General features: G+C 51.2%; 1 protein-coding gene across 1 annotated transcript in view; it reads right to left on the bottom strand.

Annotated features, from left to right (window-relative positions):
• ADCY10 (adenylate cyclase 10) overlaps positions 1-17,360 on the bottom strand; it is a 41,944-nt gene extending 24,584 nt beyond the window's left edge. Inside the window, exons 1-13 of the mRNA XM_024551963.3 lie at positions 17,213-17,360; positions 16,490-16,594; positions 15,279-15,317; positions 14,950-15,090; positions 14,467-14,672; positions 13,272-13,368; positions 11,804-11,892; positions 9,673-9,864; positions 7,679-7,797; positions 6,620-6,696; positions 4,982-5,171; positions 2,544-2,599; positions 923-1,076 (exon numbers count right to left, since the gene is read on the bottom strand). Of these exons, the coding sequence (XP_024407731.2) occupies positions 923-1,076; positions 2,544-2,599; positions 4,982-5,171; positions 6,620-6,696; positions 7,679-7,797; positions 9,673-9,864; positions 11,804-11,892; positions 13,272-13,368; positions 14,467-14,672; positions 14,950-15,090; positions 15,279-15,317; positions 16,490-16,594; positions 17,213-17,360 (1,613 nt within the window). The remainder of the gene's footprint in view (positions 1-922; positions 1,077-2,543; positions 2,600-4,981; positions 5,172-6,619; positions 6,697-7,678; positions 7,798-9,672; positions 9,865-11,803; positions 11,893-13,271; positions 13,369-14,466; positions 14,673-14,949; positions 15,091-15,278; positions 15,318-16,489; positions 16,595-17,212) is intronic.
• Positions 17,361-25,520: the final 8,160 nt, after the last annotated feature.

Genomic DNA, 25,520 nt, shown 5'->3' with positions numbered 1-25,520 from the left:
CAGAATTCCAGCTTCCGGCACTCAGAAACAACACACTTCTGTTGACGAAGCCCCCCCAGTTACGGCAGCTCCAGCGAATGAACACAGCACCTAACAGGTCCCAGGACATGGAGTCAACTCCCTAAGTGACGGAGTAAAGGGATGCCTGGGTGTCTTCTGGTTGTTATGAATTACCTCCTTCACAACATTAAAGGTATTTTAAACCTGGTCTCTTTCAGGCCTGACATTTAGAAAGAGTACAGATGCAGCTAAAGATAACACAGGCTAAAAAGCGTTTTCCCCTCCCAGCCTTCGGGTCAGGCGGTAGAAGTGTGTGAGCCAGTGCCACCATCCTCTTGGTCCCAGTCACCGTTACTAAACACCAGGCTCACCACCACGTGAGGTGCTGGATGGGTTGTCCCAAAGAGAGCCCTGGGGACCCGTGCTGCGGACACAGACCAGTGAGCGGTGTGAGCGCAGCCCCCCAGCTGTGTGTCCCGGAGGGAACACAAGGACCTGTCATTCTCCACTCCTACTCCCAGAGAGAGCTACAGGGCTTGGCCCAGTGACGGGCAGCGGGCCGATCACTTTATGGGCTTGTTCTGCAGCCCAGTCTGGTCTGCACCTCTTTGCCAGCTGTTCTTGACCTGTCCACATGCTGGGGTTACGTAGGCAGCTTCACCACTTTGATATCTGAGCCCTGTCTGCCATTAAATCAGGCTCCCTGGGGTCAGCCCGGCTTCTCATTTTCTGGGCTCATTATGTGCATCGTTATTTGTTTATTTAAGACAAGGGCGCAGGGCACCCCATGGTCGAGAGATCGTGTGGAGTTTACAGAAGGCCAATTACATACAGGAGAGGAGCACCAAGACAGAGGAAGCTTTTCAGGGCATCGGGATTCTCTGGGTTGATGGGAAAGAAAGGGCCGTGGCAAGCCACTCACCTGTGGTTCTCACCTTGGGACAGGTACTCGAGGCCCATGAGGATCTGGCTCTTTCCATAGCCCGACGGCCCTTCGTACATGAGGACCTGGCTGCAGTTGGATGTCAGGAACTCCTTCATGGTGCTCCTGAAGTAGCTTATCTCCCGGTCGCGTCCTGCCGTTTTCGTTTTTTAAAAAGGGAGCAAACTCAGTCAACATAGAATAGTCTAGAAGTGTAAGAAAGCGCACAGCGATAGCACGCCTACGAAGACCTTCGGCGTTCCCTCCCACGGTGTTGCTCATGGACTGCTGTGAGGTCCTGTGCACGTGAAAAGGTCCTAAAATCTTTTTCTAGAGCTTTCCAGTTAACAATATGGTTTCCCACCCCACCCCCCCCAGTTCTATGTGATTCCCACATGTTGTGAGGGGAAGTACTCTTATAATGTGCATTGGAATGTCCATTTAATTGTAGTGCAGAAAACTGGGGTTTTCCTGGATTGCATAACCAGGAATTAAATCAGGGCTGACTCTAATTCTTGTTTTTCTTTCCATTCTCTTTTTATTTTTTCTATAACACAGAAGTCATCTATAGATTATTTTGTTAGGAAATACATTTATTATAGTTAGGGCTCCTATATTGAATAATCACAGATAGACTATTTTATGTGCAATTATTTTACTTCTAAGACTGTGAAGGAAACTTGCTTGCTGTACATGAGAAATTATGCACCCTGGCTGGTGTGGCTCAGTGGATTGAGTGCTGGCCTGCAAACCGAAGGGTCACCAGTTCGATTCCCAGTCAGGTGCATGCCTGGGTTGTAGGCCAGGTCCCCAGTTGGGGGCATGTGAGAGGCAACTGATCAATGTTTCTCTCCCTCTCTTTCTCCCTCCCTTCCCCTTTCTCTAAAAATAAATAGATAAAATATTTTTAAAAATTAAAAAAAAAACATACACTCACTGTAGAAAATATGGTAAATTGAGAAAAGACAAAGAGGAAAATAAGTCAGCTGACATTGCAGCCCTGTCACTGTTATTTTGTGTGCATTTAAATTATGCCACAGGGCCCTTGCTGGTGTGGCTCGGTGGACCGAGTGCTGGCCACTCGGGAATTGAGGGGTCACCGGTTCAATTCCCAGTCAGGGCACATGCTCGGTTACGGGCCAGGGCACCTTCTGCGGGTGTGCAAGATGCAACTACCCATTGATGTTTCTCTCCCTCTCTCTCTCCCCCTTCCCCTCTAAAAATAAATACATAAAATCTTAAAAAAATAAATTATGCCATGGGATGCCCAGATTAAAATCTAAAAGCAAGCCACAACCACAGCAATTCTGTCAAAAGAGCTGGAGACTCATTTGGGGCCGAACCTTGTCTTCTGGACAGACCACTGTGGAGGGCCCAGGCCATTCTCTATTGATTAGTGGAAGGCACATGTAATTATATGATGTTATCACGCCATCTATTTGGGGAGGTGGGGAGAGATCAGCACGTGCGGGTTCCCCGAGCCTCTCCATACTCGGTCTGAACTGTGTTCGCAGGTTCATTGGTGATAATTCATGAAGCTGCAGACTTATCACTGGTGTAGGTTTCTGTACGTTTTGTTACAGTTCAAGAGAGAAGTTTGCAAGTCAAGGCCCATACCCACCCAGCAAAGGGTAGAAGTCACTCCTGTTGCAGACGAGGTACGCCATCCCAAACATGCTGGCGGGAGGAAGGGGAGAGACGCAGAGTCAGAGCCAGGCCGTCCTGGGGCCCTCGGGGGTTCTTGGGCCCCAGGACCTCTCCTTTCTGGGCTCTAAGGAGAGGGCGCCTGACTCAAGGGCTGCGGAAGCCAGGCAGAGGGAAGGAGGCGTGCTTGCCTGGTAACAGAAAGCCCAAACGACTCACGTAGCGAGCGGCCTACTCCTCAGCCCCCACACAGTGTTCAATAAACGCTTGCTGAGTCCACATTGGTAGAACTGACCACTTTCTGGGGAGACCAGGCACCCGCCAGGGGACCCCATCAACTTGCATGTGGCATATCATCTCACATCCTGGGACACTTCCACCAAGGGTGCAAACCATCCCAGCTCACCTTCGCTGAGCACATGCCCTGTGCCTGGCACAGTACTTAGTATCGTTTCCTTAACTCCTGGCAAAACCTTATTCAGAAGATACTAACTACTATGATGCCCATGGTACAAGTGAGGAAATTGCGGCACGGAGAGTTTATCTGGCCCAAGGCCCCACGGCTAGCGGTGAGTAGGCCAGGGTGGACATGGATGTACATCTACTTGGTCCACTGCATCATCTCTCTTGCAGGAGCCTTTTTGGTCAAATGGCTCCGTCCCTTGTCCGTACTATCATTCTGCCTCGTTGCGCCTCTGTTACAGCACACAGCAAAGTCTCCCGTGTTACGTACGGCTGCTTGCGTGCATGCTGGTCTTCCTGTTATGCTGTGAGCTCTCAGGGCAGGAACCAGACCCTGCTCGTGCTTGCACGTGCGTTTCCACACTCTCTCATTTGCGGAGATGGTCTAGAAACCACAAAGAGGGCAGGCTTTGGGAACAGGCAGTCTGGGTTTCTGAGGCAGGGTGGCCTCCACTAATGTCTGTGCCCTTTGCTAGGTAACTGGCAGTGCCCTCCCTCTGTGGGCGTGGCCATGTGAATGCTTCAGCCAATGGGATGCCAGCAAACATAACACCAAGGCTTGTGCATTGGGCTTGCTCTCTCTTGTTCTTCTGATGTGTCCGGGACAGCATGCCTTATGGAGGATGGCACACTGTCCCACTTATGCCAATCAAACTGCCCACTTATCCCAATGTGCCTGAACCCAAGGCACGTGAACGCGCCAAGGCAAGAGCAGCCAAATCCAGCCAAGACCAGTTGAACCCCACTGTTACCTGTGAGATAAGTAATGTCGCTGCGAACCACTGAGGTCCTGTGGTTGCAATAAGGCAGCATTCCTGTGGCATTCCGAACCTTGTCTCTCTTGCCTACTAGATTTGTGACCATGGACAAGTCACTTAACGTCTTTGAGTTTCAGTTGTTAAATTTATAAACTAAAGATAATACCAGTTTCCACCTGATACGGTTGATATTAAGAATACATTATATATTTTGAGATAAAGTACCCAATGTCTAATAAGGGCTCACAAAACTTATAACTATTCATTCACTTATTCAAACAGCATTTCACTGGTGGTGAACGCATGCCGAGGGCTGAGCTGAGCTCTGGGGAACAAAGGTGAATGATAAAGACTCCATGGCCCAGCTGCTGTCTGATTCCCTCCTCCGACCCGTCCAGGCCTAGGCTTCAGCTCGCCAACAGAAGGGACAGCACCTCTGCACTCTCCTGCTAGCCAGCCATTCATCATCATCATCACGCTGCGTGCTGTGTGACAAGCGCCGGGATATGAGGACAACCAGGAAATCATCACGACCCTCAGAGAGCTCGCAGGGTAGTGTGTGAGCAGGTGTGATGGGAGGGAAGGGCTGGGCTGGCTGAGCTGGGGTTGGGAGAGGGACAGACCCTGAGCTGGATGCAAAACCGAGCTGGGGGCACGCAGTGGGAGGTGAGGTAGGAAAGGCCGGTGGCTACCTTGTATATCATCGCAAAGAACTGAAACACCATCATGAAAATGACTGGAAGCCATTGAAGGACGTTAACCCCCAAAGGGACACCCTTGGGGCCAGGCCGGACTTCGGGGGATGCACTGGGTGGAGGCCCGAGGAGGAACAGTGTCTTACACTCTGTGAGCCCTGGCAGTGTAGGCACGAAGTGGGTGCCATGAATAAAAATTCACGGTTGGTCTACGTGGCCCACAGAGATGCCCAGTGGGGAGGGGCTCCCTGTTCTGTGCTCACGGCCTCTGAGGGGTCTCCCTCAGGCTCTCAGAACCGAGGGCGGGACGGGCCTTCCCTGCGCTACAGTGTCAGCAGGATGCAGAGAGGGGAAGGGTTGGGGACCTGGGCCTCAGTCTGGGGAGGAACAGACTCCAGTGTCAGAGGCTGGATTCGAACCTGCGACGGCTGGCTGTGCTGTTCTCGCTGTTGCCCCCCTTTTCTCCTGCGGAGCCCTGGGCGGGCAGCGCCCACACTCACACTTTCTCGTTAAGGCCCAAGCACTGGTAGACGGGCCCGGGGTCTGCAACGCCTTTCATGACCTTCTTTGGGAGCTCTTTGAAGAAGTAGGCCGGCAGGTTGCTGCAGCTGTAGGTGACGGAGTCGCAGGTCACGATGCCGGGGTAGTACATCATCATTCTGGCTGCGATGTTGACTTTCTGACCAATGACTGAAACAAGAGAGAGGAAAGCAGAGGGCAGGGGGAAATAGCCACTGGACTGACTGTAACCTCAGACACACTGTCCCCAAGGGGCACTTTAACCCTTTACTCCCTCTGCCTCTCAGGGATGATGTAAACCTCACCTTCAACTACCCTACTCAGCCAATGGCTACTGACATCTGCAGGCAGTTAACTCACTCAGCTGTTAGCAAAGCTGGCCCTGGGGAGATCTGCTGAGAGAAGGAGGGCCCCATACATGGAGATGGCTCCGCACTTGGGTCACCACAGGCCTGGGGCCCTCAGGTGAGGTGTCCTCATTCTTCGGCGATAAGATGGACAAGCACAAGCTCGGGCCCAGGCCACTAACCTCCAAGTAAGGCACAAGGTTGGGTCCATATGTGTCTGGGCATGAACACATTGAACACGTTGTCATTTCACTTCGTTTTCAAAATGAGCCACCTCCACTTGGTGATTCCTTAAGAGTGAGCGAGGGGCTGGAAGGGGAGTGCGGGCCAGGTGGATTCGGGGCCAATTCAGGGGGGAGTGCACGGTGGTGCACAGATGTGGAAGCCGAGCTACGTGGGGCTGTACCTCTTCCTAGTGTGTGAGCAAATTACTCCATGCCTCAGTGTCCTGCTCTGTAAGGTGCGGATGACGATGCTGATCTCAGCCGGTAGCTGGTGAAGACCCCTGAGTTAGCATGCGCACGCCACTTTGAGCAGTGCCTGGCCCTCGATCAATAGCCCTACTAATGAGGCATTCCGTGTTGCACTGCTAAATACCTCTGATCAAGACACTCCTTAAAAAGACCTGTTTATTATGGAGAAGTCTGGCCACACGGCCACACAGTCCCGTGAACCTTCACGGCCCGCCGCCCAGTCCCAAAGCCGTTAGCGCACAGCCAGCCTGCCCCAGCCGGGTCTCACCCACTCTCCACACTGTAGCAGTTTGAAGGAAATCTCAGAAATGGCATCATTTTAGACATACCTATTTCAGTGTTTCAGATGTGTTATCTCTGAACGTCTGAAACCCTAGTAGGACTGAAGAGGGAAGCAGTGGAAAGAGCGGTGGCATCCTGAGATGACACCTACTTACTGTTCTCTGTTGAGATTAGTACTATTTGCCAGTCACACCAATAGTCCCAATTTATAAGAAGCAGTCCTTTCCTATCCCAGGCACTAAGAAGAGTTGCTGTTTCAGGTCAACAGGAAGTTGTTTATAAAGGCCCCTCACTCCATGAGCCAGCGGCTCTCTCTCGACTCCCTCTGTCTCATGCAAAGCCCAGAACGCACACAGTGCAGCCACCATGTCCATGGGCAGTAATTTGCTCCTCCAGAAGACGGTAAACTTGCTGAAGACAGGGCCCATGTCTCACTTCTTTTTGTCCTTCCCCCAAGCCCGGGGGCAAGGCCCGATGTTCACTGAAAGGAAAGCGGCGACAGGCTAGCCCAGCTCACCTGTGTACTCATGTCTCACAGTGTGTCCTACGATGCCACAGAAGACAGTCCCGCTGGCCACACCCACGGAAACGGTACTGGTGCCCGGCAAGAAGAGGGTTGTGGGGAAAGAGAGACAGTGAGCGAAGGTGGGGGAGGCCAGGGCATGGAGATGAAGGGGCGGGGAGGGGATGTTCAATCGATTATTCCCTTCCCTTTGGACTCAGTTCAGGGCAGTTGCACATGGCCTGGAGAGATGAAGAGTTTGAGATCTGAGCTAGGTGTTCAGAAGTGGTAACTCAGTTCACTTTTCTGCTACTTTTAAGTGTTCATCTGAGCTATTCCTCTGGCAAGTAACTTCTCATCTCCTGAAAGGACTAGTTGGAGACAATGTAACCCCCTCTGTTAGTGCTCATCACCCTGAATGAATGGACTAGTTGGAGACAATGTAACTCTCTGCTACTGTTGGAAAGAACCAGCCGTTGTAATTCAGGAGAGGTGTGTGGCATCAAGATCCGCCCTTGCATATACAACCACCCGCCACGGAGAGATGACTAAGGGCTGAAATACTTAGGGCAGGGGTGACCTGTTAGAGTTGGCCAGGGCAGGGCTGTGGGTCAGGGTCACGGGGATGCTGAGGCTGGGGAAGCCTGAGGGCACCAGCCCCAGGGGTGGCTAGGGCTGGGGATGGCACACCTTACGATACCAGCTGTACTCTGAGTGGACCATCTGAGGCTCTGCCAGTCTATAAATTTCTAACCCAAGGATTCATTTTATCTCTCAGTTATTAAAAATCAGCTCATAACTCCAACATGGTGTGAGGAGTTTGGACTCTACCAAGCAGCAAGCCGGAAGTACAGAGACACCCAGTCGGCCTCTCTACAAACCTGACACACACTGGCTTTTGAGGTGTGCCCTTTCTCCACCTTGCCTTCACCACCCCCGTCCTACTGTGGCAGGGCTGGGGTGCCCAATCTGCTGGTCCAGACAGCCCTCTCCTGCTCTCCTGACCCTTGTCCTATCTCCTGTATCCTGCAGAAGGGTCAGGGACTGGCAGATGGGAGCAGGGTCTGCACTCACTAGATTTTGTGGACCTGAGAGCAGAAGTCAAATATGTCCACTGCGCTTTCCAAGGCGTGAGCAACCTCGTCAGGCGCCTTTTCCCCGGGGAACCCGAAGACACAGAGGAAGGAGCAGCCCTGTGAGGGGACAGAGACAGCACACAGCAGGCGAACACGGCTCCCTTTCTGAACCAGGCTCCCTCGGGAGCTCCCTCGCTCCTGCTTTATTTTTAGCAAACCACAGATAACTTCCAGTGCAGCATCTATGGCATGGCTCCAGCCCAAGAAGGGGTTGCTTTGTCTCCAGAGATAACGGGTTGCGCTGAGCTATTTGTGTGAATGCTCCTGTCTAGTCTCTCTCTCTGGTGGCCAAGGTCATGGGCTGCATGGTGCTGAGTGTAAGTCTAAGAAACAGCACAGAGCAGGGGAAAAGACACTGGCTTGAGTCAGAAAATCTGTGTTCTCAGGCCGCTTCCCAAGTGCAGCACCTTGGACAAGCCAGTTTATCGGCCTGAAAGGGGGTGGAACACAGGCCTGCGGAGGCCACTTTGGCTACTAAAACGAGTGACGTCATGTATTTAAAACAGTTGTTATCATGTTATAGGCAATAAATGCACGAAGTTAACACACACTTTGTAAACTACTCTATGGTATATGTGTGCTTAATATAGTACATATAGTATACCGTACATATTTTTATATAGCATGCATACTTTACAGTATATACAGAAATTATAAACAATATGAGCAGGTCTGGTCTTAATTCCAGGCCTGCATAGGGACTAGAGGGCACTGTTCGCGGGGGGCACCATTTGGGGGGCACCAGTGGGTCTGCCGCACCTGGAAATTTCATCTCGTGGCTCGGGGAAGTGAGCGCCAGGCTCGAACCAGCCATGGGGCCAGCAGGTCGCGGCGCCTGTGAGCTGGGCATTGCTACAGGGGCTCCGCACGCATTTCAAAACGTGTAACAATCATGTGAGGCAAATACTGTCCCCGCCCCAATAGTATCCCCATGACTATTCACGAACCAACCAAGGCTCGGAGAAGTTCAAGGACTTGCGAAGGTCTCATAGCCAGGAATTGCTGGAGCCACGTGTGCCAGACACCTGAGGCCAACCTCAGGCCCTGTGCTCCTGTCTCAGGAAATGAATGGGCGAGTACGGAGAAGGTGCTGGAGCGCAGCAGGCTGGAGTCGCTGCTGCCAGAGAACCCTCCTGGCACCACGTTCCCTGTCCTTACACGGACCGACCGGTCCTTCCTGTGTGGCTGTGTGGCAGTGCATGCCAGTCACCTCCCGCGACTGCCCAGTCCTAGCTGTCAGCCTTCTGCAAAGGCTCAGTAAGTGTTTACTGAATTAATGAATTAGTGTGGCACAGTCACTAAATGCTCTGGTCCCAAGACACAAAAAATGCCTGAGATGGAGCACCCAGTGCCACCGGCAATTACGCGACACTTTGTTTATCACTTCTGGTCTTCTCTGCACTTATTACAGGTGCCCCTCCCACCCACCCACCCCAACCCTTGCCCGGTCCCTGGGCCCCTGATGGGACTGACAGGGGAATGGAGTGTAGATTCAGGGTGTGAGAGTTACGGAGCACCTGTCCCAAATCTCTGGGGGACACATCGTGTGCTGGGCTGGAGGGTGAGGTGCAGGGAGAGCTCGGCGAGCCCAGACTGGGAAGGCACAGCCTGGGTCGGAACCCCAGCCCACCACTTACTAGCTGATGACCCTGCGCAAAACTGCATCTTGCCTTGTCTGGGTATCCTCACCTCTGCCTCAACATCCTCGTGGGTAAAGCGGGGGTGCTAGTAAGAGCACCTGCCTCTCAGGGTGGTTGTGAGGATGGAACGTGTTGGGAACAGTGCCTGGGCCACAGGGCCACCGCACACGCGGCTCCCATCAGTATAATGAAGACTGACGTTCTGAGGTTAAAAGTGAGCGCTCCCTCCCTCCCACCAGTGGCCCTGGGCACGAGTACGGACTTTAGGCCCCACCCCTCAGCTCCCACTTACCTTGTCGAACATGAAGACTTTATTGATTTGGCCTCGGAAGAACCTCACGACAGAATTGATGTGCACGGAGGCCTCCTGGATGGCCGGGGCTAGGACTTCGGCTTTGTTTTGGTCCTTAAACATCAGGTTCACAAACACAATGGTTACTGGGCGGAGCTCAGACAAATATCCCCGAAGCTGTTTGTCGTCAATCTGCCGAGTAGAGAGAGACTCTCCTTAGCATCTGTCCTTGGCTGGGGGGTGGGGTCTTACCTCTCAGCCTCGCCCCACCCCACACGAGAAATGATCACGGTGGGAAGGAGCCGGTGGGGATTCTCTGGGGAAGTGGAAGCCGCCAGGCTGTGTGAGTGAGGCAGAGTTGGCCCAAAGTGGAGCAGGCAGAAATGAATTCACTAAAAAACCTCTCGCAACGGGAACTCACACATCTGCTAACTTTTGGAAAGCAACAGCCTCTGGGCCTGCTGCTGCTCCTCCATGCAGACTGGAGCCCTCACAACGAGAGAGACTCACCATTCCTTTGGGCTGCTTCGCAGCTTAGGGATAAGACCAGCGTAACTATGTAACTCAGCCTTAGATTTTCACAGCCTGGTGCCTTCTGGTATATTTTCATATCCTGACTTGCTTTATCCTCCAGTGAAATAAAGCCAGCATTGCTACCCTCCTCTTCCTGATCAGACAGCTGAGGCAGGGACAAATACCACAAGTTTTCCAGGGTCACCTGGGGAGACAGCTGCAGACCAGAACCCAAATCTCCAGGTGCCTACCCTGACGTTCCTTCCATCTGCTGCACCGCGGCACCACGCCTCCCTGGCATGGCCTGTTTCCTTCAGCTCCCCCGCTCCCCAGGGACAGGGTTCTCAAGTCATCCCTGCCCATCTTCATTCTAGAATTGTGTGGAATTAAGTGCGTAGCAGATCGATGGAGGAAAACCATTGCATTTTTTTTCTTCTCCAAACAGCACAAAAGGGTCAGATTACCCACGGACAGTAGAAACGCATCTTCCAGCTGAAAAGGAGACTGGGGAGGAGGCAGAGTAGCCTGCAGCCCTGCTTCCTAACTAGCTGGGACAGTCCTGCTCTCATCAGAGACAACGTAATTATTTCTAACTAACCAACGTGATGGTTTTTCAAACAAATTTATTACATAATCCATATAAACACATGGACAACATTAATTGCCAAATATTAATATCTATCGACAAAATGATTAAATAATTAGAGATTGCTCTATTGGACCCCGTGTCCTGGGTTTTGGTTTGGAAAAGGCAAGCACACATCTCTAAGGCTCTCTGTGCTCTGGGGGGCGGGCGGCCTTGGGCAAGGGCGTGGGGCTTGCCCTTCGAGTCCCTTCAGCTCCCAGGGGAAAGAGTGAAGAAACAAGATGGAGTCACCACAGCCAAGCTAGCACAACTCCTTAACTTGGGACAGGATGCAAGTTGAGGAATAGGCTCTATTTTACCTTAGCCGGGCTGAGGACTTGAACTAGACAGTTGCGCACCGATACCCGGAGACCTAACAAGTCCGACAGGTAGCCCTCTGAAGGACCTTTAGGAAGGTCCACTGCCCCGACCCCGACCTCTGGAAGGTCACGATCCCTGACCAATGCAGAGGCTAAGAACGCAGGATTGCTTCGGCTCCAGAATGTGCCTTCTTTTCACTCTGAGAGCTCTCGACTTACTCTTTTCTTCAGAATACAACGGGGAAATCTTGGGGGCTGGAGGTCGTTCTGGGAGTTTTAATCATCTGTGTTGTTACCTTTCAAAGCTTAAGATCTAATGCAAGTGACCTGGAGAAGTGACCACTGCTCACCCACTTGGTCTCTCCCCACTTGGTGGCACACAGACAGGGCGGCCTTCGGCCCTTCTACACTCGGGGCCGCTCCAGTTTGCCCAGTTGTAGGAGACAGCCCACCCTAGTGTACCTCTGTTGTCAGGGTGTAACTAGGAACGGCGCCCCTCTAACTCTGAAGTGTCCTGACGTGAGCACTACATTTCACAGCTCCCTACACACGGAGAAGCCAGTCCACCTCTCATTTCAACGTAACAGACGACTAGCTACAGGTTTTCTTGATCTTTCCAGCTGTCCAAGGTCCCCGACACCCCAAAAGCCAGTAAATTAAATGAAGAAAATACCTGCTTCAATATGCTCTCCATCAAATACTTTTGTAGGGACAGCTCCAGTTGGGGGTCAGACTCCAGCATGCATGCGAGCCTCAGGAGGTCTGAAAGGGCAGAGGAGGGGAGGGCTCAGAAAGGGAGGCCGGGCCCTGTGGCGCGGAGAGGGGCACCTCCCAGCTGCCACTCCCTGGGCAGTGTCATCCCAGGTCAGCCGTGGGACACCCAGTGGCTAAATAGGGCCAAGGGAAATCCAGTAAGAAGTTCTTGGAGGTTGTGGGTCTTCCCAGAACTCAACGGCGTGCAGCTCCAAGTCCCATCCTAACTATAACGTGCTGGGGCCTGGGGCAGGTTTCCCCCCACACACTGGGCCCAACGCTGTTGCCACAGGCGATGGGAATGGATGGATGAGGGGACAACGGGAGCAGACGATGGTGACAGAGTGAAGGAGGTAACGAGGCTGAGGGAACGGCAGGAGGAAAATTCAGGAGGCTGGCCGTCCCAGGAGGGAGGCTCTGCGTGGCCAAAAAGTCTTTCCAGGCAGCCGAGCCCCCAACTCCAAACCAGCTCTGGGCCTTCTCACCCCAAGCCAGGTTTAATACGTGGTCCCAGCCAGCCAGGTCGTTTCTGTTCGTCTCTTCCTGCTCCTTACTCTCTACCCTATGAGTGCCTCTTGACTTCTGCCCTATTTTGCAGTTCTCTGAAAGGAAACTGTCTGTTACGTTAAATGCACTGCCCACTTTGTTACATAAAGTCTGTTCGTGTCACCAAAATGGTCTTCTTTCATCGTTTTTTCAACAACACAGTCATGTCGGAGTGTCCGTTTGCCATCCAGCGGGGCTGGCCCGCAGGCAGTTTCTGTACGAATCCACAGCGCAGGTCAGAGGTCCGGGCTGCGTTCTGGCAGTTAGGGCAGGGACGTGGGGGAGGCAAGCAGCTTGCGAGAGGGAGAGCAGGGTGCCCTTACATTTTGGGCCCCTGGATCCCGCTTTCCTCACCCTCGTCCCAGCCCTGCTGGGAGTCCCTGGCTGTTAGGCGTGAATGCATGTTCTCCGAGAGGGGAGCCGCGAAAACTAGAGGGTCAAGGGCAGATTCTGGAGTCACCATGGTCTAAGGCTTAGATGGGTAAAAGCAAAACCAGGGAAGGTATTCTTGAACCTGAGCAAAGAAGCAAAGACAGCGTCCAGAAAAAGCAAGTAAACCAGGGCCAGCCACCTAGGATGAGGCCTGAGGAGAGGCCACCTGGATCAGCCATCAGTGGCTCTGGCATAAGCAGTCTCAGCAGACGGGAGGGGAGAGGGACGAGAAGCTGGGTGTCAGAGGCTCACCAGGTGCGCACGTGGCCCCGTGGTGCCCGTGGTCACTGGGTGAGTAAAGACAGACGAGTCTGGGGAGCAGGGGGGCCCAGGCCCCGTGATCATCTGGTGAGAGGTTTGGGGTGAAGAGCAGAGCGAGGCAGGAACTCTCCTCCGTGGAGGGTACTTACTTTTGTGGTCACCAGAAGGATAATAATCCATGAAAGTCATACACTTTGTGAAAAACTCATCGAAGTTAAAAGTAGGGGGTAGTTTTAAGAAATTAACCTGAATTTAAAAAAAGAGAAGGTTTTGGTTATTCGGAGGGTTGCCTGGCCCTTGGAAGGTACTCTCTCAGCAGAAAGCGCAGGGAGCATGCCTTTGAACGCCCAGGATGTGATAAACAGGCCCGGCACGTAAACAGTGCGGGTCTTTAACTCGACATGGTTACATGCGCCACCTCTCCAATTAGTTGTTAAGATCGCAATCTTAAGTACACTCATAGAGGGCCCTTCCAAGGGCTAAACGGTGCTAACCTGTATACGTGTCCACTTTTGGAAGGTTGGGTTTTTTTTGCCTTTCATAACATTTTAATTCAAATAAAACCTGGTTAAACTGTACACCACTTCTTTCTTGAGAAAGAGGAAAAGGGGCTGATGTCCAAAAAGGTATTGGAAATGCCACCAGTCATACAGCTCATGTCTAGGTCACGAACCTCACGGCAGGATTCACAGAGAATGGCGCGGCCTCATTCCTGTGGTAGTCTTGCCCCAAAATGGACAACCTTGGTCCAATAATGAGAAAACATCAGGAAGCACCGAATGGAGGGACCTTCAACAAAGTGGCTGATTGGCACTCCTCTTAGGCGCCCAGGTCAGAAGAGACCAGGGGCTTGGAAGCGCTGCTGTTGCCGACCGCAGGGGAGGAGGTGAGAACAGAGGTTCTCTCATTGGCCACGTCCCAAGCAGGGCCACCCAACAGTCTCATCGCCCAGGCGACCCCTCGACCCCAGCGAGGAGGGGTTGAGTGGTGTGGGTGAGGGCTGATGGCAGCCCTCAAAATGAGGACCCTCTGCTCCTAGGGACTGGCTAGGGGACATTTCCTCTTCCTGAAGCTGGCACCAGCCCTCCAGGAGGCCTCTGCGTCCTTACTTTCCACGAGAGGCCAGATCATGTCCCCTTGCACACAGCTGCCTTGGCTCCCCACAGAGGAGGTGTCTTTGGACTAAAGCCCTGGAAGTCTACCCCAGACGGAGCGCCCCCTACCCCCCACCCCTGAGTCTGCAGTCCCGCACCTTCATGGAACCTGCCTTCCCGGGACTTCTCTGAGCGGTGGCCCCTGGCACAGGCTAGCAGAACCTTCTGCAAGGGACAGCATCCCACCCACCTTAACTGCTCTCTGATCTGGAATCCTCTCGATTTCAATCATGTTCCGGTCACAGAGCTGCCAGCAGTTTGGCGACAGAATGACGTCGTTCATCTGTGCCATGTTCTGTGCCAGGCGCACATCATCCACCGCCTGGCCGGTCACCAGGAAGAAGTTGCGCGTTTCGTCTCCGAAGACCAGCATGGTGATGTGGCCGGCGGCCAGTCCTGGCGAGAAGGTGAACGATAGTTTGGCAAAGGTGCTGGGCGTCCCCGCAGCACGGGTTCTCAGGGACGTCAGAGCGTTGGTGTGACTGTGCCACCTGAGAGCGAGACCCAGCTTCTACAATTTTACGTTGTGGTCAGGGAAAGCCTCCGCTGGGCCCAGGCCTTCCCCGTCGCCTCCTGTCCCAAAGCTGGGACGCCAGCTACCTGTTTTCATCTCTCTGGGACATTCGCCCCCTTTGATGGCCCCGTCTGTCTCCCTTCCTTCTCCAAAGCTCACCTATCTTGACTCGGATGTCCAGGCCTTCCGACTCCTGGGTCCCAAACAGCTGGTGGATCTCCAGGCTGCATTTAACCACCACCGTGATGATGCTCTTCAGCTGCTTCCGCTCCACCTTCCACAGGGCCAGCAGCGCGTCACCTTGAGGGGCAGACACACCGGGGGCTCGTGACCTGCCCTGGGGGTCCGTGGGCTGTGCATGGCAGCTGTACACAAGCCTTCCTGAGCCCTGTCCCTGGCCACCGCTGCCTCTGAGTTGCCTCCCGAGTCAGGGCACAGGCCCCACGGCCACCTGTTCCCACCCCTCTTGGCTCGGGAAGCCCCCGTACCTGCGAATTTTAAGATGTCTCCTCCAAAAATCAATACCTCTGAGGGGAAGAAAAGAAGGAAAAAGAAAATAAGTAATCAAACGCTGACGACTTAAAGCTAACGAAAAGAATCCGTTCTTCCCCCACGGAATAGAAATTAGGTCAAGAGGACAGCAGTTCGGAGAGGAGACTCGTCCCAAAGCTGTCCTCTCAGACGAGTCCCTCAGAGCCGTCTGGGGGCTTCCTCCCTGCGGGCATTGAACCAGAGGGCAGACACGCTGTGTTTCTGTGAATGGGAAGAAAACATAGGAAAGGAGGGGCGGCATTTCCGATGGGGCCTGGGGCGCCCACCCTACTCCTGTGGCATTGGAAGGCTCTTCGCTGATCAAGATACGCAGCAGGAGCTGGGGCGCGAGTGACCCGCAGCGGGTGGACGCAAGCCTCGATCCGTAGAACTGAGAGCCGGAAAATCGGGAAGCCACTGCTACGGTCAGGTAGGGCTTTGTTTGCTGCCGACTCGTGTTTCTTTACTTAGGGTTGATGACATAAATGGATGTTTTTTTCCCCTCTTATTTATGCTTCATCACAAATTTGTTGAAGACCCTTGTGCTGAGTGGGATCAACAAAGAATGAGATAGTCTCTGCTTCTCCAGGGCATTGCGCTTCGTCCAGGGGCCGACACGAAGGTACGACTGAGGAGGTTAGACTCTGGCGAGAGACGAGGCCCAGAGTGCACCATGAGCGCAATCCCGTTCCGCACGAGGAGTTCATATGAGTGATGCCCGCAAGACAGCGGGCAGAGGTCGAGAAGGAGACCCAGCTTCTCAGTTAGCTCCATGTGCCTTAGAATCCATCGTTAGGACACAAATTACTGAGGACCTTCCTACAAATCACTCACCTGTTCATTTAGCATCCTCTTCATGGCTACTTTTGGGTTATACTGTCGCTGGGGTTATTGAATACAGCTAAAGGCATCCCTAGAACAGCTCTTTTTAAAGCAGTCTCTGGTTCATCCTTTAAAGAGCGCAAAGCAGTCTTTCCCTCGGATACCTTGTATTAGTGAGGGTTACACTCCTTCGCTGTACTGTACCCTATGCAGACACACTGGCTTCATGCGCATTTCCTGGGGGAAGGTAACAGGGCTAAGCAATGGTGCACTAACGGGTCATCAGCAACACACACAGACAGACGGGGAACTGACAGCGTCCTCGCCAGGGCACGGGGACACTCACTCTCCACTATGGCACTTATGTAGTGGTTGAGGACCTCCACCAGCTGCTCAGCTCCGCGGTCCATGTACATGGCTGTGCTGAACTTCTCAGTCATGGCCGTGAAACCTGTAACAGACGGGCATGCAGTCACCCTGGCTGCCGGAGCCAAACAGAGGCAGGTGAAGAGGGCGCCCTGGCAGGCAGTGGGCAGGGCTGCTTCTTAAAGGTCAGTGTGGCCAGTCCAGTGCCAGCCACACAGCCTCCACCATCTCTGCTTATGACCTGATGGGTCAGGGACAAGCGCCAGGTACCTCTTCCCCCTGAATTTCTCAACTTGCACAGGAATGGCTAAACTTTCTTCAATGGGTCTAGAACTTTCATCCCCCGGTATGAAAATGCACACAACTCAAACGCTTAGGAAGCCATGGCCAGTTTACTGGTATGATGGAAACAACATGCGGAGGGACCGTTTCTTGAGGTCACTTTTGCCTGGGATATGTGTGAAGCTTGGGGGTTGACTTGGTGAATTCGGGGAAGGGACACTGGAGCCTGAAGTTCCAGGTGTGGGACTTGGGCGTCGTAAAGTACAGGCTGCCCATGGGCGGACAGGCTCGGTAGGGGAAGATGCTTTCTCAGGGGGAGTATCTGCTCTCGACAGCACAAAAAGCTCGACGATGGCAGCCCCACTCTGCCGTCGAGCTCTGCCCATCGTTCACCCACATTCAACGTCCCTCTAGCACTTGCCTGAAATATCAACGAACATCAAGACTCCATCGAAGTAGTCCACAGAGGGCCGCGCTGGGGAGAAGTCTCCATAGACGATGAGGTCCGGCAGGTGGGCTGCTATCCTGATGATGGTCCGGTCCTGCAGCTCTTCTCGCCGAGCGCTCATGTTCACGTGGAGGGCTCAAGGGTGCAACGAACTGTCCACAAACAGACCTTCTGGAGAGAAAGGCTGAGAATGGAGGAGATCTGATGGGAACTCATTCTCTCACGTTCCTGCTTCATTTCCCCGGTTGGCTTCAGTCTGCCCTGCGCACAGCTTGTTTAAGTGACGGGGTGGCGAGGGTGCCTGAGCTGTGGCGTCACGGCACGTCAGAAGGGCCAGCTTTCTACAGGAGAACGAGGCACCACCCCTGAAGAGCTGATAGGTGACAGGCACCGTGACAAAGGGGCTGTGGGGATGGAGCGGAGCGTGAAGGGGTATCTTAAGAGTTAAGAAAAGCATTTTTTTTTTAATCAGGGAAAACATCAGTATAGTTAATGAACAAACTTTAAATGTGTAGCAACCTCTAAAAATGAGGATTAAACATTAGGTATTACATAACCTTTCCAAGGAAAAGCTCTGGTGAACTCAAATCTAAGAAGTGAGCAAAAGACAGAAAGAAAAGCATATAGCTAAGTTTTCTTAAAGCAGCATCAAGCCACAGCACGTGCCAGGAACAGCCAATAGATAATGAGTAAATCAAATTACTTTGGATAGACAATTCGACAAGTGCTCTGTTCTGCTGTCCACTCAGAGGGAAGCCCCCCAGGGGGCGGAGATAAGATGCAATTGGAAAGAGAGCTGTTGTGGCAAAGGACAGAGTCAGGACCTCAAAATAGCATAATTAGCAGAAATAATCAAATTTCAGAAGAACGAATACAAAGTGCTATATTTAGAATTTTAACAAAATCAAATGCATGAACATGATGTGAAAAACTAGATTTCCTGCAGATGCAACACTGTCTTAAAAAAAAACTCTTATATTGAAACAAGAGAAAAGGACACAGTTACCTACAAAGGAGCTCCCATAAGGCTGTCAGCTGATTTCTCAAAAGAGACCTTACAGGCAAGAAGGGGCTGGAAAGAAGTATTCAAAGTCATGAAAGCCAAGGACCTACATCCAAGATTACTGTATCCATCAAAGCTACCATTTAGCATGGAAGGGCAGATAAAGTGCTTCTCAGATAAGGTCAAGTTAAAGGAGTTCATCATCACCAAGCCCTTATTATATGAAGTGTTAAAGGGATTTAGCTAAGAAAAAGAAGATAAAAAATATGAACAGTAAAAATGACAGCAAACTCACAGTTATTAACGACCACACCTAAAACAAAAACAAAAGCAAACTAAGCAAACAACTAGAACAGGGACAGAACCACAGAAATGGAGATCACATGGAGGGTTATCAACAGGGGAGTGGGAGGGGGAGAGAGGGGGGAAAGGTACAGAGAATAAATAGCACAAGTGGTAGGTAGAAAATAGACAAGGGGAGGGTAAGAATAGTATAGGAAATGTAGAAGCCAAAGAACTTATATGTATGACCCATGGACATGAACTATGGGGGGGGGAATGTGGGAGGGAGGGGGTGTGCAGGATGGAGTGGAGTGAAGGGGGGGAAATGGGACAACTGTAATAGCATAATCAATAAATATATTAAAAAATAAAAATAAAAACCCCTTATATTGAAGCATAACCTGTGCAGAAAACACGCAATTCGAAGTATGCAGTTCGGTGAGTTATTTTCAAGTGAACAGGTCGTCATCCCTCCTTGTGTCAAGAAAGAGAGCCCTTCCCGCACTACAGAGCTCCCCTCATGCCATCTCCCAGTCCCCCCTTGCTGTCCCCAAAGGTATCCACTCTTGATTTCTAACACTACAGACCATCTTCATCAGCTTTTAAACTTTATGTAAATGGGGTTATACTCTATAGATTCTTTTGTTTTTTCCTCATGCGTTTGTGACACCCATCCATGTTGTTGTGCGTATATCAATGCCTGTCCCTTTTCAGGGCTGTGTAGTATTCCACCACCCGACTACACATAAAGCATTTACCCATTCTACTACTGACCTCTGGATTGTTTCCAGTGGTAGGCTATCAGGGTTAAGGCTGCCAAGGACATTCTAGTACATGTGTGTTGGTGGACATATGTATGCGTTTTGCGTGGGCACACACCTGAGTGGAATTGCTGGGGTGTAGGATATACACATATTGAACTTTTGTAGATCCTGCCAATTTTCCCAAGAGGTTGCACCAGTTGACACCCCACACGTAAGACACGGGAGTTCAGAGCTCTATATCCCAGCTGGCACTCACTAACATCGGCCTTTTCCAATCTGGTGGGTAAGCGGCAGTCTGTGCTTTTGTTCCCTGTGGCACTAAGGAGATTAGCACTGTCCATACGTCTATGGGCCATTTTGATGCGATGAATCCCAGGGTACACAGCAGTGTTCGAATCTGACCCAGAGCACTGGGCTCAGTTCTGCCTGTTCTATGTGAAGTTCACTGACTGTGGCACACTAGGAATGATGGGAGAGATTGGAAATGTTGTCATATGATGGCATTTGTGCGAAAAGAGTAGTTGCCCTCAAATATTTAAACTGAAAGAGGAAAGTTAGGAGACATCGGTCCCCATGCAAAGTCCAATGTGGGCGCCTACTGTCAACAAGAGAACGGCCCCACACGCTCCCTCCGGTGGGGATGCATTCGGCTAAGCAAGCATCAGGTTCCCGGGGGGCGGGGGGTGACGGGGGAAAGGACAGTTGGTGTTTATTTTCATCAAGGATACGTGACCTTAAATAGTACGGTTTCCACAGGAATGGGTGCTCTGAAGAGGCTGCCACAGAGGTGCTGCGGGGCCAAAGAACCGAGACGGGACCGAGCGGAACTGAGCAGGGTGGAGTTCTAGTCCTCCCTCGCCTGCGCCTGGTCCCGACTGTCTCCATGCGTTCTCTTTGGCTACCACTTGTGAGACTGCCGGGGTTCGCAAATGGAAACATCTAGTTAAATTTGAATTTTAAATAAATAATAGTTTAGGGTACGCATATCCTCCCAAACACTGCACTTCATCTAGCAGCCCGGCTAGCAGCCGCCCTTGGTCTCGGCAGTACTGCCCGCTCCTCACATGCACAGCATGGGCTTCCGCTTTAGTTTTCACACTGCGGGAGAGCAGGTCAGATTTTTCCCCAGAAGGATCAGCTCGGATCGATGGCCGCCCAGCACTGGGAGGCAAACTTAAAGGGGGAGTGTTAGAAGTGGGCAGTCTTCGGAAGCATCGGGTCTCCTGGTGAGAGACTGCATATCTCCCCGCCTGCCAGGCCGAAGAGGCGGTTTGGTGGGGAGATGAAGTAAATGCTTGCTAAGACCCCTTATTTAAACACTTGTTTAAATACGGCGATCTGAGAACTTGGACAGATTTTTCTACGCTTAGGAATACGAGGTGCGAAAAGGAGATGCATTAGGACAGTACAGTGACAAATGTACATGGGAGACTAGAATCACAAAATTGTTACGGGCTGAAGAGGCAAAGACATCTGAAGTGAGTACCTGAGAGTTCTTTTAAGAACACCTGTAAGGAGACCATAGAAATGTCCTTTTTCAGGAGACAGTCTTCTGCTTTGAATTCTGCAACATTGGAAAGTGAGGACTGATGTGGCCCATCCCACACTGTAACTCTAATTTATCGAGACCTTTTACGTAAAGCGTTTTGTGAGGCGGGCCCGACCCAGATAGACAGATATCCACCCATTTCAGAGCTATGGAATCGAAGACTCAACCACTGCTGCAGGCCACGCCGTTGGAGAGCCCAGGCCTGCGGGCCGTGGAAGCCCAGGTGCTTTCTACCGTTCCACTCGACATCCCGTTTGTGTGCTTCACCACACTCCGGGGACACCAGCGACCTCGAGAACGTGCGCACCGATGGCGCCCTGCTCCACTGTGTGGCCACCGCATCACAGCCGAGGACCACATGTGAACAGAGCGGGCTCTGAGGAAGCACGGGGGCACCGGAGAGGGTGGAAGAACACACAGGCGAGGCCCTGAGGATGCGCAACCGTTTCTGGGATGAAGAACAGAGTGTACAGTTTTGTTCTGCTCATGGAGAAGTCAGCAAGACCCCAAAATGAAAATGGAAGATCAATTATAGCCACTTCTAGAAACTTCTAACAGATCTCAGTTTTCACCCAATTTTTCATCAACGTGTAAAACAAGGTTTTGTGAGAGTGCAGACAAGGAGGTATGTATCTGACCTGAAAGGGGGGATGTCTCCGGTCAGGAGACCCGGCCAGACCACTCCAACTCTCGGCCGCTTTCCTCGGGGCTCGTGGCGCAGAGTGTCTACAAACTTCTGTGCCTTATTTTCTATTTCAACGTCTCCAATTGTCTGCGGGTCTGTGCAGGTCTCCCTCTGCGTTGCAACCTTCTGTGTTTTACGGATCAGGTTCTACACCTGCTTCCTGCACAGCGTCCTCCAGCGCCCCCCACAGGGTAGGCATTTGCCCTGTGGTGACTGAGGACACGGGGAGAAGCTGCAGAAGAGGGCGGAGGACGTCTGCGCATTGTGATAAGCAGCCCAGGCAATGAGTATGCTGCAGCTTCCAGCCTCGCTTCAGAGCCTGACACGGACATTGGACACGGATGTCGTGCGACTTTGACCCCTAGCCCGAGGCTTTCCCTCTTCCTCTCAGCTCTGACACCTGCCACCTTCCCAAAGGGTTGCCCAACAGCCAGTCTACCTCCTGCTGAGCCACCCACATCCACATACCTCCTCCTCCTCCAAGGCTGAGAAAGGCCAGGGACCGGATTAGGGCTGAGATTTTTCAGGAGTGCAGAAAACAGGAAGGGGCCCGGGTGACATTACTCTGAGGACAGGAGAAGCACCATGTCTGTCCATACCTGACCCATAAAATGACAGTTTTGTCTAAAAGCCGTTTTCCTGGCCACACCCTCATCAGAATCTCATTGTTTCATGTGCAGACTTCGCTTCTGATTGGCTGGCACTGCGTGGCCCCCTCCCCCGCCAGCCCCCAGGGGCCTGATACTGGTACCTGGACCGGCTGTCTCAGCTTCTCCCATCTGGACGGTGGGGGAAGGGCCAGTGAACTTAGGCAGCAGCTGGCAGGTGACCACCACGAAGACAAGGATCTTCTGAGTGAGCCAACACTGGTTTTTGGTCAATAGTGATTATGGCTTTTAGCAGGCCTCTGAATTTTACCAGTTCCGGCATTCAGTACTTATCTTCAGGGGTTTCTGTGACGGAAATTTTGACCCGTCCTTTTGGACTGGCCAAGTGCATACTTCCAACCCAGCTCACCCCTAAGAGAACTTGCAATCCCACGTGGCAGTGGGTTTGTTTCTCAACCCAACGTGACGTGGGCGAAACGTGTTAAGAGGGTCACGCATTTTCTAACAGCTGAAAGAAACCACGTTTTGATTTTCTGGCTGTTCACACGTGTACTGCAACTATTGCTGACACAGGTAAAACTGGAACTTAGAAAAGCTGAACTGAGAAGGCAGGCAAATGTTCTCAAGTAAAGCCCAACCCTGCACTTAAACTTACTGCATGTTTCAAATGCGGTAAAATGGCTGCCTCTAAGGGAGGGAGAAAGGGCGCATTTAATCACGTTTCTCGAGTGAATTTTCTGGTGTTGTGGAACCCAGTCTTAACGCAACTGGGCTCTTATCTCATGCAATCGAACAGAGCCCTTAGGGAGAAAGCCAGTCTTACAAGTACCAGTGCTTTCCATTTCCGTACCATTATGTAAACAAGCTCCGGAAGAGACAGTTTTGCTTTGCAGAGGAACCTGGGCTTTCAGGCCAATCTGTCAAGATTCAACATTTCATCATTTTAGACGATCGGTTTACTATGGAGAAACAACAGCATTGATATATGTGGGCCAATGTTCTTTGAGATGAACGCCAAACCCCCTGAGGAGGTTGGGGTGGGAATTTACCTCTCACGGGGCGTCCTCTACCCTGCCTCTGGCCCCATCCCAGCAGCTGGTTTTCTGCTTTGACCTAAGAAAGCTTCAAGAGTTCCAACAGTTACTAGCTCAGAAAGTATACAAATAGGTTAACACAGTGTGTGTGTGTATATATATATATATATATGTATTTTTTTTCTTTGCAGCTATATTAAAACTTCCTTTGTGTAAAAAAGTACTTTTTGGGTCTAGCTTTAATAAATAAGGATACCATTTTCAGAAACTTTCTACATTTCTTCAACACCCATCATGGACCAGGCACTGTGTTAAAACATCATCTCGAGATATCTTTATCACAATCCTATACAGTACGTGCTGTTATTATGCCCATTTGACTCCTGAAAATACTGAAGCTCAGAGGTGAAGGTTAGTAAGGTCTCACCATTAATACGTGGCGGACCTGCGTTGAAACCCAGGCCTGTCAGACCTGGCGTTGAGAAAACATACCTCATGAAGTCATCAGTAAGGGCTTATTAGGAAATTTTGACATAGAATTCAACTCAACTAGACTGAGCAAGTGATGTTACCATTATGAAAGGTATCTTTATGGAGTTCAGTACCCGCATTGGTAGTCAGGACTTCAAGAATATACATTCTGCTTGCTAAGTTTCAAAAAATAGTTGTGAAACTAATCACTGAACTAGGTGTTCGCAGGGGCAGAGAGGGTTTTGTCTGGATGCGTCCTGGAGTCATTTAATCTGTAAATTTCAATGACAGGACGGATGGGCGTTTGGGAGCAGAAAACAAGCCTGAGACGATGTGTCAGCGGGACTTCTGAGGACCAAGCAGAATGCCTGTGGCTGCATCTAACTGCTCCAATGGACGTGACTGGCCAGTGGGCTCACCAGAAGCTATATTTAAAAGCAGGGTTTTTGGGCTTTGTTGAAAGATTTGATTTATTTTTAGAGTGGAAGAGAGGGAGAGAAACATCAATGTTAGAGAACCATTGATCAGTCGCCTCCTGCACACCCCCAGTCGGGACTGGCCTGCAACCCAGGATGTGCCCTGACGGAGAATCGAACCAGCAACCTTTCGCTTCAGAACAATGCCAAACCCACTGAGCGACACCAGACAGGGCAGAGCACACTTTCATTAAAAAAAAGCAAAACATCAATTTAAAATATACATTTTAATAATCTCTTGGTGTCCTGCTCTATTTTATAATTGATGTTTTTCCTGAATGTGTAACCTTAGGTAACACAAACACAAGTGTGCACACACATGCCAAACTATCGTACCAGTGTGGCTCCCACAAGGAAAGCAGTGATAATTGGACTCCTTGGGGCCGCTTCATTTTGCCAATGTCAAATTCCTCCCCAAAGGTGGACTACGGTGAAGGGATACATAAAGAAGTGCAAGGTGTTCAACTGCTAATTGCCAAATTTTGATGGTTATTTTATTCAAAAAGTTCTTTTGTTACGTGCTTTGTATTTAGAAAGAACTGCCCTGGCTGGTGTGGCTCAGTGGACTGAGCACGGGCTGCAAACCAAAGGGTCGCCAGTTTGATTCCCAGTCAGGGCACATGCCTGGGTTGCAGGCCAGGTCCCCAGTTAGTGAGTGGCACATGAGAGGCAACCACACATTGATGTTTCTCTCCCTCTCTTTCTCCCTCCCTTCCCCTCTCATTGAAAGTAAATAAATAAAATCTTTAAAAAAAAAGAGAGAGAAAGAACTTGCTTGGCTGATTCCTCTGACTGCAGTTCTAACCAGGCCTGGCTTTACTACGATATTTAGAAAAGAACTCCGCATGCCAGACTGGAGCTCAAATCCCATTGGCTGTTAATGATTTCTAGGATGCAGTAATATGTGTCCAGTCTTTCCTCATAATGGGGACAAAGGTAACAAACGTTTCAGAAAGCCGACTTATGCCCCAGGTACTCTGCTAGACACTTTCTTAACTTGGTCCAAGTCACAGGTTGTAAGTCATAGGGATGGGATTCAAACTCAGGTCGGTCTGACTCCAGAGCCCTTTCTGCGATATCTTATCAGTTACTGAATGTAATTGAAACATTTAGAAATCCTTCATTTCTCTGTAGCTGTAGAAGAATTTCATACAATATGCAAAATATAATTCTTCAAGATTCTTCAAGTTAATATATTTTAAAAGAGTTTGAAGTCATTTTGCTAGCCATTCTACTACCCATTGCATACCCTCTTCAGCTCTGTGTCTTTTCCCTTTTAGCTCCGTCACCATCTTTCACTGGAAACAGGCCACTTAACCTTTCAACTATCTTCCGACCCGCAGGGATGTGTGAGCTCTCACACGCACACACTTTGGCTTACTGGAACAGAAGGAGGCCAGGGGCATGTG

This window comes from Desmodus rotundus, chromosome 12, assembly GCF_022682495.2.
Source record: "Desmodus rotundus isolate HL8 chromosome 12, HLdesRot8A.1, whole genome shotgun sequence".
NCBI classification, from domain to species: domain Eukaryota; kingdom Metazoa; phylum Chordata; class Mammalia; order Chiroptera; family Phyllostomidae; genus Desmodus; species Desmodus rotundus.
Note: the sequence above shows the minus strand (reverse complement) of the source record. Positions and strands in the feature narration are given on the sequence as shown.